We start from the raw sequence: 15,739 nt of genomic DNA, 5'->3' as shown, positions 1-15,739 counted from the left end.
ACTTTAAAGAAGCAGGGAAGGAACAGGAAGGAAGACAGCTTTCTGAGAGTATTTGGTTTAGGAGGAGCAGATGTGGCTCTCATCACATTTTTTATTTTTCCCATTATGAGACTCACACACACAAATAAAGTCTGGAATCCATTTTAATCTTAAACAAGCAAACAAAACACAGGTCACAGAATCAAATAATTTCTAGGTGGTTCCTATAAGACTTGTTTGAAATCACTCCTTTTCCAGAAAATGTTTAAATATAGATCCTGAGCATCCTTTCAACACGAATGTCTCCAATTAAGCTAATATTCCTTTCTCTTTGGCCCTCGGGACAGCTTTAGAATCAAAGCGCAATTATTGGGGTTGGAGAGATAGCTGCTTGTGAAATGCATGCCACATAAGAAGAGGACTTGAATTCAGACTCCCACACTCACATAAGAACTGGATATGGCAGCTTTTGTCTATAACACCAGCACTGACAGAGACAGGAGGACCCTGAAGTTCACTGGTCAGCCAATCTAGCCAAATCATTGAACCCACCCCAGGTTCAGGAAAAGACCTTGTCTCAAAAAAAAGGAGGGAAACTGAGGAACACATCTGATATAGGCCTCTGACCTCCACACACACCTGAACACACATTTGCACACACACACACACACACACACACACACACACACACACACACACACACACCACACACCATACATACATACAACATACACATTCAAACAATAAATATTGACTCACTGTCTGCAGCTGACTAGAAACTCTCTGAGATAATGCCTGACTCCACCTCCTCAGCACTGGGATTACAATTGTGCCACCATAAGTGCTGGTAATCGGGCATCTCTACTGGCCTGCCTGTGGGGTCCTGACAGGATACACCTTCGGCTGCTACCACTAAGAGCACCATCTGTGCCTATTCACTATGTTCCCTTTTAAAAGGCCCTGCTGCCACCTCCCTCCCCCGTTCTGCCCCTCTTTCCTCTCACCTGCTGCTCCTGTCCTCAGAGGCCACCTCCCCCTCTCCCTCCACTTTCCCCCTTTTATGATCCCTTTCCCTAATAAGCCCCCCCCCCCCCCGAACGCTCTCATATGGCATCTTTCTCTCACACTGTTTTTCTTAAATTACAACAATGACTGTATTTTTCATGTGGGTTCTTCAGAATGAACTCAGGTTTTTGTACTTGAGTGGCAAGAACTTTACTGGCTGACCAATCATCCCAGCCCCTTTCAGTTTTCAAACACAGAATATCCAGACAAACTGATCAGTTATAATGGCAGGAAAGCAATGGCCTTGGTAATGGAGAAAGAATGGGATGCCAGAATACATGGGATGGATACATTATTCACACAGATGAAGCCAGTGTTGGGCTAACATAAAAACCCTAAATCTGGAGGCCATCTTAAGTCAAATAGATGAGTCAGAGTTTCATGCCTGGCTGCTCTTAGCTTACATTTCAGGCCAAAAAAAAAAAAAAAAAAAAAAAAAAAAAAAAAAAAACTCAAGTAAGTCATTTAAGATTTATGACTGTGAATGGAGGAGAAACCTAATGGTTTTAATAAAATGCACAATAGACAAAAAGAAAGAGATAAAGTCATTTTATTGGTTCAATTAAAATGGAGAGAGGAGAAAGAGAACAAATCCCTTAATTATAATTATCTTATGAAACATTCCACAAAAGAAGATGATTTAAGCACAAGCACATGTTTAAAGATTATAATGGGCAAGTTTATAGATTCTTTGCAATAAGCATCAGGAATTAAAACTTTTTTTTTTTAGTTCTGCGGATTAAATTTGCAGGTTTGCTCTCTTACTAGCACTGAAATAATTTTGTTTCTAAAAAGTGATCACGATACTGGGTGATGTCTGCAGAGGGGCCGAGTACTGATCCAGGACTCCTCCTTGCTGGGCCTCAAAATGAGGCTGTCACTGTTCTGCCCTTCAGGGGCTGGGTTGGACGGTGGTTGGTCAGAATAGGAACAGCCGCCTCTCCCTCTGCATTTGATAGAACACTTCGGAGCTGTGCCAGCTGTGGGGAGAGACATTTAAAGGATGAAAAGCTGTTAAAGTCCCAGAAAGCACTTTGTTTCCAGAGAACTTAATGCTCTGTTGCTTAGAAAGCAGTTGAGGATAGTGGCGATTTTCTTAGTGGGCGGGAAGTGGTTGCACTCATTTTTCTGCCTCTGCAAAGGTATTTTGCCTAAATGAGGCATAGCTGGCTCTCTGTAAGAATACCAGCTTTCTCTTTGTTAGCTGGGGAGATTGTATAAGTGATATGTCATGCCAGCACCCCTTAATTTCATATAGCATCTCCTTTGGGTGGCTGTTGTTAAGATTAAATGCTTTAATCCATGCAAAGGGCCCATAGTTGGGTTGGGTGTACAAAACATCAATTAACATGGGGTACAATATTGTGAGAAACACAAGACATCTCAGGAAAGTAGCTGTTCCTTCAGCCATCAGCAACATCTTTAGAAACAATAAGCAAGAAGGTACTTTGTGACATATTTTAGGACTTTAGCTAGAAAATCCGAAACTATTTGACCAACTGTTCAGTAAGGCCCAGTGAGGGCACGATAGAAGTTCCAAGGAAAAGTTCACTGTTCCTGACATTGGAAGAAACCACCTAACAAGTGTTGGCTTTTCTTTATGAAGAACAGCAGAAATTTGGAACCTCATGCATTTATTTATGCACACAGTAGGAACAGTTATTGCATGGACTTTTGTTTTTTATTTTTGAAAACTTGGGATCCTTCACTAAAAGCAAATCCATTTCAGTTGGTACCTGTTCGGGGCTGACACTGATGCTCTCCTTGCAGATGAACCAGGTGACACTCTCATGAAGAGGAGGGTGAGTCAGAGAGCCAAAGTAAGTCCAGTAATCCAGGGATGAAGGAAGGAGACAGGATGGGTCAAAATTTGTGAATGGGGCTCGTTTCCCCTGGGAACAAAAGCAGTATATGTCATGCTATAAAATGCATCAATGTATTCCCCCTTATATATTACCTAGATATATTAGGTGCATTAAAAATTTCTACTATACTTGCTTTATGACAGGTATGTTTTTGAATATGAACAATAAAAAGGATGTAAACATACTATATGGAAGTTTTGGACATTAAATCTTCCTTTTATTTTGGTGGATAAGAAGAAAATCCTAAAAACTTTTCTGTAACTTGTATTTATCAAAAGAACTTAATATTCATTAGGAAACATTTAAATATCTTTGGATAATGCTCTACCCTGTGCTAGGGGCAACGGCATTCATGAGACCACAATTGCATTTACTCTTATTTATTCCCATGAATTTTTCAGATTTTATAAAGAAAATGAACAGATATTTGTATGGTAATTTTTTGTGCAACCAGTTTTAGCAGACTTTGTATCAATTTCATTTTTCAGTTGATTTTTTAAAGTTTTCCAGGTAAACACAGTTAACATATCATCAATACATGGTGATAATTTTGTTTTTGCTTTCCCAGTACTTAGCTTTTTATTTTGTTCTTTAATTGTGTAATGGTTAAAATTTTAATTACGATGTTAATTGTTCTTTTTCTTGATTACAGTAGAACAACTTCAGTTGGAGAAGCTGATGATGGGAATTTTCATATTTAATCCCATAATACAATGCTTCTACTCAAAGATGTTCTTACACTAAACCATCCACATCTAGAATGAACTCTACTTGTTCAAAAATATGACTTTATCAATATGCTATTGTAAGTGATTTGGTATAATTATTTTATATATTGATTTTCATAATTATTTTGTTTTTTTTGTTTTGTTCATGGCAAATCTGTTGAGCCATCTACCTCACTTGATTGTTTCTTAAAGGCTGAATAAATTTTCTTATAAATTAGACTGGGCATGGAATTCTGTTTAATAGATATATGTTCACTGTCTTTTCAAATTATTCTTAGAGTTTTGGTCTATTTGGTTTTTCTTTTGGTTCATTTTTATAATTTGTGTTTTCTTGAATGTCACTCATTTTATCTGACTTTTCAAATTTATTGATACACTGTTGTATTGATTCAAAAATTTTCTTCCTCATTTATACTATATTTTCTAAGCTTTGAATACAGTTTCTTACACTTACTAATGAATTAACGTATGCATTTCTCTGTAGGCATATGTGTGTGAATGCACTGTGGAGGTCACTGGACAACCTGCAGGAGGAAGTTCTTTCTTTCCATTAGGTCAGCTTCAGCGGTTCAAGCAATCACCTTTACCTGCTGAGCCATCTTGCTAGTCCCTCTAATAGTGTTTGGTATTTATGCCAGTTTTCCTTTACCAAAGCTGCCCAAATCATTCTTTTTTGCTGCTGTTTATTCAATAGAATAAAATTTTCATTAATTGATAAAATAGTGTTTTGTATTTATCTGTCATTTTACTATTTTCTGCTTTTATCCTCACTATTTCCTTCTAGTTTTATTTCTATATAATTTTGACACTCGGGTAGAGTTTAAAAATATTCCATCTCTCACTTTACAATATGCTTACTCAAAGTTCTTTTCTGAACTCAGCATAAAACAAACTTATTTTGAATAAAAACACAATAGGTCTTCACACTGTGAAAGAAAATGCCAAACCACTTTGACCTTCAGAATAAGGAATTATTGGGGGTTTCAGAAAATCCATTAAGGGTTTTGTGTTTAGTTCAGAATCATATTTCTCAAATAGGGATCTTCATATCCATAGTTTTGAACTAATAAAGAAATCAAGATATTTCTTTTCATGAAACATAAAGTTATCACTAGAGTATGATTGGTTTTTAGCAGATCTAAAAGTGACTGGATAATGTGTTTAATGAAAGGAGCAAGCACCATGAAGAAAAAGCAAAACCATTAGGTTCTCCAGTGAGAGTAAGGTCTCCATGGCACATTGTGGCATGTTGGCTTCTATGCCTGTCTTCCTGTTTCACATTCATAACAGGCAACTAGATGATTTATGTAATTCTGTTTATTCTTTTTTCAGAACGAAATTAGTTTATTTAGCTGATTTACCTTAGTTTTAACTGAGTTTAGGGCATCGAGTACTTTCTGCACGTTTGGGTTGGCTGGACCAACCTAGCAAATTAAAACAAAAAGAAAGAAAATATGAGTTGATTGTAATTAATAAAATACTCTCTAGTCAAAATTTAATTTTTCAATTAACATCAATAACTGAAGCGGGAGACTTGGAATTTCTTTCTGCTTCAAGAGACAAATTTTCTGAATTATGTACTTTTATGGGATCTTATACTCTGCCAGTTTCTCATCAGGGATAATCACAGACAAAATAGTAAACAGAAAATATGGCATAAATTTAATTGTGAACAAGAAGACCCACGGTATGTAAGATAGACTCTAGATGTTTATCAAAATAATGACACAAAAATTGCATAGTCATTTTTATCTATTATGTTAGTTATACTTGATGCATTTTTTGTCATATTTTGAATAAGTGTTTGATAAAAGTCACCTTCAAATACTATAATCTCAAAAATTACTTAGTCATCCCATCTTATCCAATTTAATTATGGCTTTTTTCAGAGCATCTCTTCAATGATAATATAAATTTAAATGATAAGAAGTTCACAACATTTGCCATTTTAAAAATCAAGTAACAGCTATGTAAGTATCCATGACTCACCTTCAAAAAAACACCAAGGATTGCCATCCCATCAGGTTTTGAGACAGCTTCAGCAGCACTGGAGTACTTTGCAGAATTCCAGTGAACTAGGTGAAGCTAGAATTGGTGACATATAAGTAATTCATTATTAACATTGATGCAAAGGAAGATACAGAAGATTAATTACATGTTAATTTGTTATATTTAAGATGTGTCATGGTATAGATGGATAAAATCAATGTGAACTCTCATCTTGCAGGCAACTAACTTTAGGATAAAAGATGAAATCATTTTCTCTCACATGAGATAATTTTGTAAGAAGCCCCTTGACTCCTTGGAAGCTTGGGCACAATGGTGTCTTTACCAGGATACTCTCAGTCAAATTCTGCAGCCTAAACTCTTAGTGGAATTTTAGGCTTGTACATCCACATATTCCTGGATGTGTTCCTGATACTGTTTGGATATTTCCAAGTGAATGTCTAACAGATATCTGTGGAGTCACATGGCTAATAGAAAGCTCAATTCCTCATAACATATCTGTCATTTTCTTCTCTTAGGAACGGTAATATGGGGCACATAATTTCTAAATCAAAAAGTACCACAATTATTACATATCCCTTATTTTACGCATTTATCAGCCTTCATGCCTAGCAGATTATATACCTCCTCACTTGGTCATAGCATGGGGGGTTTTGTATTACCTGCTGACTTCCTGGAATTTCCTTCCTTTGTTTCTACAATTAGGACTGAACTCAAATGTCATACTCAGTGAATTGATTACCCAATATAAAGTTGTCACTATAACTTAAATCTATTCTTTTCATGCGTTTATCTGATCTCTTCTTTTCATCTACACCATCCATCGCTTTCCTTTTTTACCTCACTTCTTTTAAAAGAATCACAATGTAGATTCTGACTCAGTTACTTTAAAAACAAAAATTTAGAATATTTTAAAGGATCAATAAATAGTTGATAAATAGAGTAATTCAAACACTCATTTTGAGACAGATCACTCTGCAGTCCTAATTTAAGCCTTGTCTCATTGTCATTTATTCTTCCCATTCATTGACAATTCTTTGCAAGCACTCACACTGCCATTTAGTACTATTTACTTAATCCCACCATTGATTCACATGTTATTTCCTCTGCAGAACTACAGGTAATATTATAAAGCACTTATGATGTGGAAGCTGGTTTAAGTGTATGAGGAAAATGATGGCTATAGTTAGTACCTAAGTATATATGAGAAAAGCCACACAGCCAATAAGAGGCTCAGCTTTGACTCCATGAAAGTCAAGGAAGGAGCTTGCACTTCTCACCCATTACCTGTACTACCTCTTGAACCTGGTGGGTGCCCTAGACAAGTTTTTGGGCTGAATATTAGATAACATGATGAATTTTTGACTAAATGTTTTTATCATTGGCTTAGATTATTTTTTCTCAATTTAGCTGAGTGAATATAATCCTTGATTTAGATTCCATGAATATTTACAAGCATCCTTCCCAAAACATAATACTTTAGGCTTCTATTCCACTTTAGTCTACCTTCACTTTTGCATAGGGGAAAGTAGGAATGAGTTTTTATAGTCTTTGGCAGCACTAAAAGGTATTATTTAAACTTTACAAAATAAAACAAGGTATAGCTGTATTCAACCACCTAGCATATAATTCTATCACAATAAACTTCATATATTTTATAACCTCTTTTGTGAGAAATTTCTCTTATATAATTACTTCAATTGGTATTTCAGATACAGGTATAATGTATTCATTGAAGGATTGTCTGATTAAAAACAAAACAACAACAAAACTCACAGTGAGACTATAATAAGCAAATATTATAATTATCCGTCATACAGGTTAGTTAAATAAATTTTGATGAATCCATACAATTAAAATACCAAGCAGTTATTTTTTAAAAGAGGTAGAATTACACCTTCTGACTTGGAAAGTGATGACAATACATTGGTAAGTGGAAAAAGGCAAGTTTCAAAAACACATGCATTATAAGATCCATTTTGCCAACTTAAGACTAAAAAAACCATCTCATCTGTCTGGAACCATAGTTAGGGACACACACTATGTATTCACACAAATAGTGAAGAATTTTATCTTTTTCATCTCTGCAGAAGGTGAAATTGTTGACTTTGATGCATGTGTGTCCAGTGTTTTAAAGGAAATATAGATATAATATCTAGGAATAGATCCCAGATTTCCATGGGAGGAAAGATCAACAGGTGCCCGAAAGTGACCTGTTATCAGAGACTCTTACAAGCTTCTTGAAACCAGTAAATCTCAGCTCTGTGCTTACCGTCCAGTGCTTTGTACTGTGTTACTTCAGTGCTCCCGCCTGGACATGCACATGCACATGCTATCACTGGGTCCAGATTTGAGAAGTTAAGTAAAAGGAGCACAGTGAGATATCCAGTGCAGTTAAAGAGTTAACGAATGTTAGAACAATCCTTGAAGCCAGCAAGCTTTTAACGTTTCTCCTGAACTCTCACCTACAAGTTCAGGGTTTCCTTTCCATAGAAAGTTAGCTTCGGGCTGGAGAGAAAGCTCAGCCATTAAAGGGTAGGCTCACAACCAAAAGTATAAGAAAATTCTCCCTCTACTGTAACATATAGTGTGCTAGTGTTAGATTTTAATGGATCTATGTATCTGTCACACAAAGAGCAGCAAGCTCTCCTCTTTGAGATATTCTAATAGTAGCTTCTCTAGTACCAGAGCTGTTTCTGGGGTACACTCATGAGTTCCTCTCATTAACATATCCCATTACCTCTCCAGAAAATTTGACTCCATCCAGAGTGTGCTCAGATCCATGGTCGTTTGAGTTGCCCCAGTGAAAATGGAACTGGGTGAGCCGATAGCTCTCAGAGAGAGGGCCACCTTTCAGAACTGCAAGGGAGGAGAGGTACTGTCAGTCAGGTGATCTCTAGTTCATCTTTGATATAAATCAATGCTACATTGTGTTGTGTGAAATAGAAACAAACACCAGTGGGTGCCAACATTTTGGTTTCACTGTGTTTCCCCATTCCACATCCTGATGATGACACTCTTATATATAGTGACTTCCTCATTATGGCAGCAATAGCAATAGCTCATAAAATAAACACAAATTCCACAAAAGGAACCACAAATTTACCATTTATGTTACCAAGATGACATTTCAAAGTGAATAAGTTATATGATCACAGGTTTTCCTTGGATTTGAGACTTTCCATTAATTTGAAAGTTTATTTCTTCATTCAACCTTACTGTGTGGATAGTATACACAATTATTATTAATTAAAAATTTCCTGTCACCTGTTTTTTTAAATAACTGTTGAAGATATAACAATGTAGTTTGACAAATTTGGTGAGACCCACTGGCCAGGGACCAAAAGATACTGCCTGTGGGGGAAGACCACTTTAAAAACATTTGCTCTGAATGACTGTCCAGCCTGGGCAGTTTGTCCATTTGTATGATTACTTAAGCAATAAAGGTGCTAGATCTAACCCAGTATTAACAAGGGGCACGCACCTAATGTACCTAACATTTAAAATTAGAACTTTGTAAGGAAGTAGGGCAAGCATAGTATTTCACATCACCGGAACTCTTGCAGAGCAATCCCTTAACAACTTATTCAATAAATACTGATGAAAAGCTGACCACGAGGCAAGCAACATGCCAGATTCTCAGGTATGAGGGGGACTCATGTAAGCTCACCCACACTCATCATGTTTAGAGTATCTCTTTTTTGGTTTCATGTTCATAATGATATACTCACTAGACTCTTTTGGAGAAAAGTTGCTTCTTCAGAGATATAAGGATAAAAATTCTGGAATGGCCAGAATATGTAAGATGGCTCATCAAGAAGGAGAAGGATTTCGAGAAAGCAGAGCTTCCAAGTGTATACAATGCCTCCCAGCCACTGAAATTTTAAGATACAGAAATACATGTGCAAAATGGTGTGGTGTTTCTGAAGCTACTCTGGCTCTTTGGCCTGCTCTTGGACTTTTCTTCTATGGGGTTGCCTTGTTCAGCCTCAGTATGAGTGCCCTTGCCTTGTCTTTTGTATCCTGTTTGCTGTGTTTGGAGGGTTGATCTTTTCTGAAGGGAAGTGGAGGTGCCTCTGGGAGAGAGAGGAGGTGGGGAAGATCTGGGAGGAGAGGAGGGAGGAAAAACTGTGGCTGGGATGTATTGTATGAGAGAAGAATAATTTTTTAACAAAATTCATTTAGTAGATTCTAAGGAAATAAATATTATCATTGGCTTTGGGCTCACCAGATTGGTTACCACTGTCATCAAATAATACTTGGAAGGAATGTCCCACATTAACAATTTCTTTGGCAGTTGCAGGATTATAGGAGACACCAATAGGTTTCAGAGAGCTGTCATGTTTGGCTTCACTGGTTTTAATGTCGATAGGAGACTGGTTGTTTCCATTGGCAATGGGATACAGCTTGCTCCATTGGTCAGGACCTATGGGAACAAACATGTCCATGTAACCACAATTTTACAGAATTCTTCATTCCAAGTAGCAGGACTTCAACCATTTGCTTATTAGATTATGGTTTATCCAGGTATCTTAAATGGCATTCAGTGCTTGAAAATTATCTTCTGTTACTATAATAATAAACAGTATATTTAGCAATATAAACAATTCAGGCCTAATTATACTGTCTATTCAATTATAGTATAGAAATAGTATGTATATACCAAATACATTTTGTAGATCTTCATGACCAAAGACTACCTACTAAAAATACATGTAAGGATATTGCAATTATTCAAAAGTGACACAAGCCATTAACCTGTCACTATACAGTTAAGTTAAATGATTAGTAAACTCAATATAAGAAATGGGAATAAGCTGCTATTTTGATAAATGTAAAAGAAATACTCTTACCATTTTTGCCATCATATCCCCAGTTTGCACTTGCCATGATATCCTATTTAGTTTTGGTTCCTGAAAAGAGAAATGATACGTGGAATAACCAACTGTACCTGTGCCTGCAGCAGAGATCTTAGGCAGCACTGTCGGTTTTTATAGAAACTTGTCTGCCTGTAATAGCACACTCTTTCATCATCTCTGCTTATCAGGAAGTATACATATAAAAATAAATGGTATTGTAAAAAGGTGTCTATCAATTTTAGGTCAGCTCTAATTGTTTTATTTTATTGTTATATAAAATGAAATATCAAAATCATAGATGCTATTAAACTAGTCTTGTTCTCCTATGCTTATGGAAGACCTGACTGAATATTGACTGAAGCTGATCAAATTTCCTAGAACAAAAAGTACTTTGTGCACTTAGGATTTCTAGTGATTCTATAACTGGATAACTAAACAATGTTAGTAACAATAATTTAAAACGGAAATGAATTTGCATGGTTATGGGCTGAAATGAATGAGTTTCATGGTGTTAATTTAGAATCAGGTAATAGAATCAGCAATTAATTATTGGTAACATAATATTATTCATAATGACACATTTTATAAAACACAAATATATTTTATAGGTAAATTCTGAAGAACTTGTTAATGTGAGACATTCTTCCAATGTAAACTTTTGAACAATAATAACTAGTCAGATTAGAGAAAGGCCCTTTGTTCTGGAGAAGTGTTGGAATTCATAACTGGGAAGATTATATTAATATCAAAGCTGAATATGGTATAATATTTTTCCACCTAGAATAAAATATGTCTTCTTTGTAGTTCTCTGCAATTTATACATCATTTTCATATTGTTTTATTTTATTTTCACACATATAAATGCTATAAAAGTAAGAATTATCATTTTGTAGCTAAGGGATGTTAGCTATACAACTCGCAAGAAGTCAGGACCCAGCCTCTAGTTCAGTTGCCTCCTTCACTCCATCACTGCCCGTGTCACTGTGGGTAAAGCATGGATTCATGATCCCTGGTTCTGCTGCTGGCTCCATAGTGTTCATAAGCTCAGTCGGAGTATGCACCAACGTGAGAATTCAGCTTGCTCACTCATGCACTGTTGAGTGGTGAGAAGCTGCACAACACTTTGCAGAAAGGCAAACGAAGCTGACCGGGATATGTCAAGTTTTGGCTAAGCCCTTCTTACATGCCTCCAAGTAATGTACTTTTGAAATAAAACCAGGCCCATAAGCTTCTGAAATAATGGGTTCATTTCTTCCTTATCTGCAGAACTGTCTGAACTATCATGAGCCACAAAGGAAGACCGGCAGAAAAGCATGCTTAACCAGGCCCAGCAGTCATGCTGTTGCTCCTTAATGCTGATTATTGTTTCCTGCTTTAGGAGGAAGTGGCCAGCAGCTTGTGGATATCCAGAGGGTAAGGAGACTACAGTTCCCATCCTATGATCCTAGTATCAGGAGGCACAGCTTGAAAAATAGCTTATTTTTATCCAAATTTTAATTTTTTAATCTGATGAACAACATTATGGATTTTTCACATACAACATCATGTTTCACAGCACATGTGCTTTTTAAAACAGTTAAATCCAGTTAATGATCACATGACCTACAGTTGATTTTGTACTTAATGTCCACTCTCTTCATTTTTAGGAATATAATCCACCACCGTTAACTACAGCCACATTGTTCTACAATTCCTGTCTAAGTGTAACTAAGTGTCTTTTATTCATCTCTTTAAATTTAAACTGAACTACTACATTAACCAATGCATTTGAAAAGGAACAGCATTCTTGCATTATTACATGATGATTCAGTATAGGAATGGCTTAACATTTATACGGTATGGTAATTCATTTAAAGTTTTAAGGACAAAACTGCCTTGACTCTTACCTCCATGACCCTTTATTTTATTATGTACTCAGGGCATGTTCAAGTATTCTCACAAGGAAAGAATTAAAGAGAGAAAGAGAGAGTTGTAAAATTTAATGAGGGCTCAACCCTAACACTGTCTCATAAACTGACTCCCTCATTTTTAAATCTAAGCTAAAGGAAAGGTATTTAATTTTTTATTCACTGGACTTTAATACATAGGCCTCTTCCATTATACTTCCCAAAGATTATAACATTTGTATTGCTTTTGCATTCTGACAAGATGCTCAGTCTATTTACTCTTCTGAACAGCTTATTTCTTGAAACCATCAAAAGTACATATGGAAAAAAGCATTTTACTTTTTCTGATAAGCTGCTCTGAAGGAAGCCATATGCTCCTGAAACTTAATCATCAATCACCTAGATTGATGGAGGAAAACTTGCACTTTTTAGAAAAGCAATGAAAAATTACATAAGTAATTTTTCCTAGAGAATTGCCTAACTGATAATATTAAGAGTATTCAAAAGTGCTAAAAGTTTTCCAGTAATAAGAACTAGTACACAGATTATTCATGCTACAGGTTAGCAGTGGGGGCTAGAAAAGAGTACTGTTTATTGAATGGTATCAATCTTTGGGGCCTTTAAAATAATGATCTCATTCAATCTTCATAACAGACTTTAGAAGTTAGGATCAACTCTTGCTTTTATTTATTCTGTAAGCTGATGAATGGACCTATGGCTTCATGTATGCTAAGCAAGCTCTTGTGCCAAGTTAAAATCTTCAGTATTCTTTTCCTTCTCTTGCTTTTTATTTCAGATAGAGTCTCACTAAGTTGCCCAGGATGCTTTGAACCCATTTGATACCTCAGTCAGGCCTTGAGCTTGTGGCTTTCTCCTCAGCCACCCAAGTAGCTGTGGTCTGGCTATCATCTGACAATTGAAGCAAGGACATTCATGAAGCAGGACCAGCATTTGAATTAGTATCTGGTTATTCCCACACCACAGGTATGTTGTGTCTTTTTGGTTATGTTACAGCACCATCATTCTCAGATTCATATAAGACATTTACTTAGGTTAGTCATTACATTATTTATTGAATGATTTCACTTTGATGGATCCTTTCAAATAATGATTAAATTCACATCAGACTCCTAAGAGTTAGGTTACACCAACTAACTCAAGGAAAACAATTTTTTTTAATATCTGAAAACTTTTTTTTTAAAAAAAAGCAACATCATTTAATGTTTTACCAGATCTTAGATTTATGTATTACCTACTTTTTAAAGGATACTAAAGTGCTTTTTTGAATTTTTTATTTGATTTAATTTTTATTAAATTTTTTCTAATTCCTTAGATGAATATTTTCCTCCTGTTTTTACTTTGCTGTTTTAAATGTAAACCACTGACTGAATAGTTAAATAAACTATAATGAACATTAAATTTAAATTTGTAGTAAAAAATAATTTCCTGGTATTTAAGGAATAAAAAGGACGAAGAGCATCATGCTAACTATGGCAGTGATCTGTCAAATGCCACTGGAAAGAAAAATGCATATCTCAATAGGCCCTAAGACCAGGAGACAACTGTCTTTCTAAAGTGTGTAGAGTTCTACAAGGCTGCATGACTTTCTTGGGATTCAAGTTGTGCTGGCCCATTATCTGCTACTATGACAAAAGAACTGAAAGAATTAAGTTACAAAATAAAATTTATTTGGGCTCATGGTTTTGGAGGTTCCAGTCCAACATAGACTGTCCCATTGTGTTTGATATGGTGAGATATGTTATGGTAGAGTGTGTGGTAAGCAAATATCTCATTTAAGAGGCTGGAAGCAAAGGGACAGAGATCCAGTGGTGTCCTACAATCCTCTTCCGAGGTCAAACCTCTTAAAGATTTTCTCTAGTTCTCAATAGGTGTCTCTCTAAGAACCAACCTTTTGATACATGGACTGTTTGTGGTTTCAATATCTAAACTATCAAACATGATATTTTTTTCAAAATGGTGCACACATTTCCAAAATCAAGGTCTATTAAGTTTGACATTAATTTTACCATGCTCCCTACATTTCATATCTTTCCAGAAAGAAAATTTTTGATGTTGTTCTGACAACATCAGCCTAATTATGAGTGAATAATTGAACCACAGAACATGGTAATACTGCCAGGACATTTCTGCATTAAGACAGATAAAAATTATTATAAACCAAATTAAATGGATTATCTGGATTTAATATATTGGTCTTTCTCATCAGTTACTTTGGAGACATGTTGCCAACTTTATTCTTCAAATGTCCATCTCAATGTCTTTGATCTTGTGGACCTGCCTCCTGGAGTCAGGGCTTTCTAAGGCTCCATGCTGTCCTCTCACATTTGACTTCCAAATCTTCCACCGTATCTCTCCTCCCGCAGTCACTCTGCCACACCATTCTATATCATTTAGTAGTTTGTAGTTTTTGTTGCTTTAGAAATTATTTTGGGGCACATTCTGAAATCAGCAGATTCACTTCTGAAATCAGCAGATTCACTTCAATTACAGGTTTGGGAGCATGACTGGCTTCCGATTAGTGATATTCAGCTCATATCTGAACTACTCTAAATGCTCTAAAATTTGAAAAACTCCAAAACCTAAATTCTTCTGTTTCCATCCCCTGTCAGTCTGTCCTTTATTTACTTGCTTAGTGTCTGCATTGATCTCCTGAAGAGCACCTCTGTAAAGACAGGACCTTGGCCAGTAGTGTTGCACTGCCATGTTCTCCCCCTTTAATGTCTGGAAAACAATGGTGTTCAATATTGGTAGACAGAACAAATGAATGGTTCCTTTAAACCTCAGTTATTTTATTTTAATAAAGATTGCAATGGGCAAGCTGTTTAGCAGAGTTGTCTGATCTAAACTCAGGGGTGTGTGGACAGTGGATATGTGAGCATGTGAATGAGCTTTGTTGAAGGTGAACTCATGACCACATTTGGACTAAGCAGAAAGAACCTTCCCCTCACACTTCTATTAATGGGAGGGTGAAGTGACCAACTGCCTCTGTCAGTCATTTCTGGGAGTGTGAGAACTTTGTTCTTAGAAGTGTCAAATTCTTTGACACTTTGTGTGTCAAAATTTAACTCTTCAATTATAGTTTGAATTTTTGTCATGTTAAATTGAAAAATCCATGATTTTTAAGGTTCCTAATGCTATCATTAATAAGACAAATTTTAAAACACACACACACACACACACACACACACACACACACACACACACACACACACACTTAGTCTTAGAGCATAGCACTTTTGAGGGCAACTTTTAAATTTGGCAATGAAGTTTTAAAAATCAGTGACCAGCTCAGCTCTACAGAAATAACTACTTTAATACACAGCTTTAAG

The 15,739-nt window shown here is 36.0% G+C and overlaps 1 protein-coding gene across 3 annotated transcripts; it reads right to left on the bottom strand.

Annotated features, from left to right (window-relative positions):
* Positions 1-1,907: 1,907 nt before the first annotated feature.
* On the bottom strand, positions 1,908-10,534 carry Ca1 (carbonic anhydrase 1). Of its 3 annotated transcripts, XM_035438996.1 has the most exons (7): positions 10,498-10,534; positions 9,873-10,070; positions 8,385-8,503; positions 5,627-5,722; positions 4,999-5,061; positions 2,781-2,936; positions 1,908-2,024 (listed from the first exon to the last, which is right to left on the bottom strand). In XM_035438996.1, exons 1-7 carry the CDS (start codon positions 10,532-10,534, stop codon positions 1,908-1,910), a joined length of 786 nt encoding a protein of 261 aa, XP_035294887.1. The 3 variants fall into 3 exon arrangements, with proteins under 3 accessions (XP_035294887.1, XP_035294888.1, XP_035294889.1); XM_035438997.1 differs by lacking the exon at positions 9,873-10,070; XM_035438998.1 differs by lacking the exons at positions 8,385-8,503; positions 9,873-10,070 and having other exon boundaries at positions 10,498-10,512.
* Between the last annotated feature and the right edge of the window lie 5,205 nt (positions 10,535-15,739).

Source organism: Cricetulus griseus, chromosome 2 (assembly GCF_003668045.3).
Source record: "Cricetulus griseus strain 17A/GY chromosome 2, alternate assembly CriGri-PICRH-1.0, whole genome shotgun sequence".
Classification (NCBI taxonomy): Eukaryota; Metazoa; Chordata; class Mammalia; order Rodentia; family Cricetidae; genus Cricetulus; species Cricetulus griseus.
Note: the sequence above shows the minus strand (reverse complement) of the source record. Positions and strands in the feature narration are given on the sequence as shown.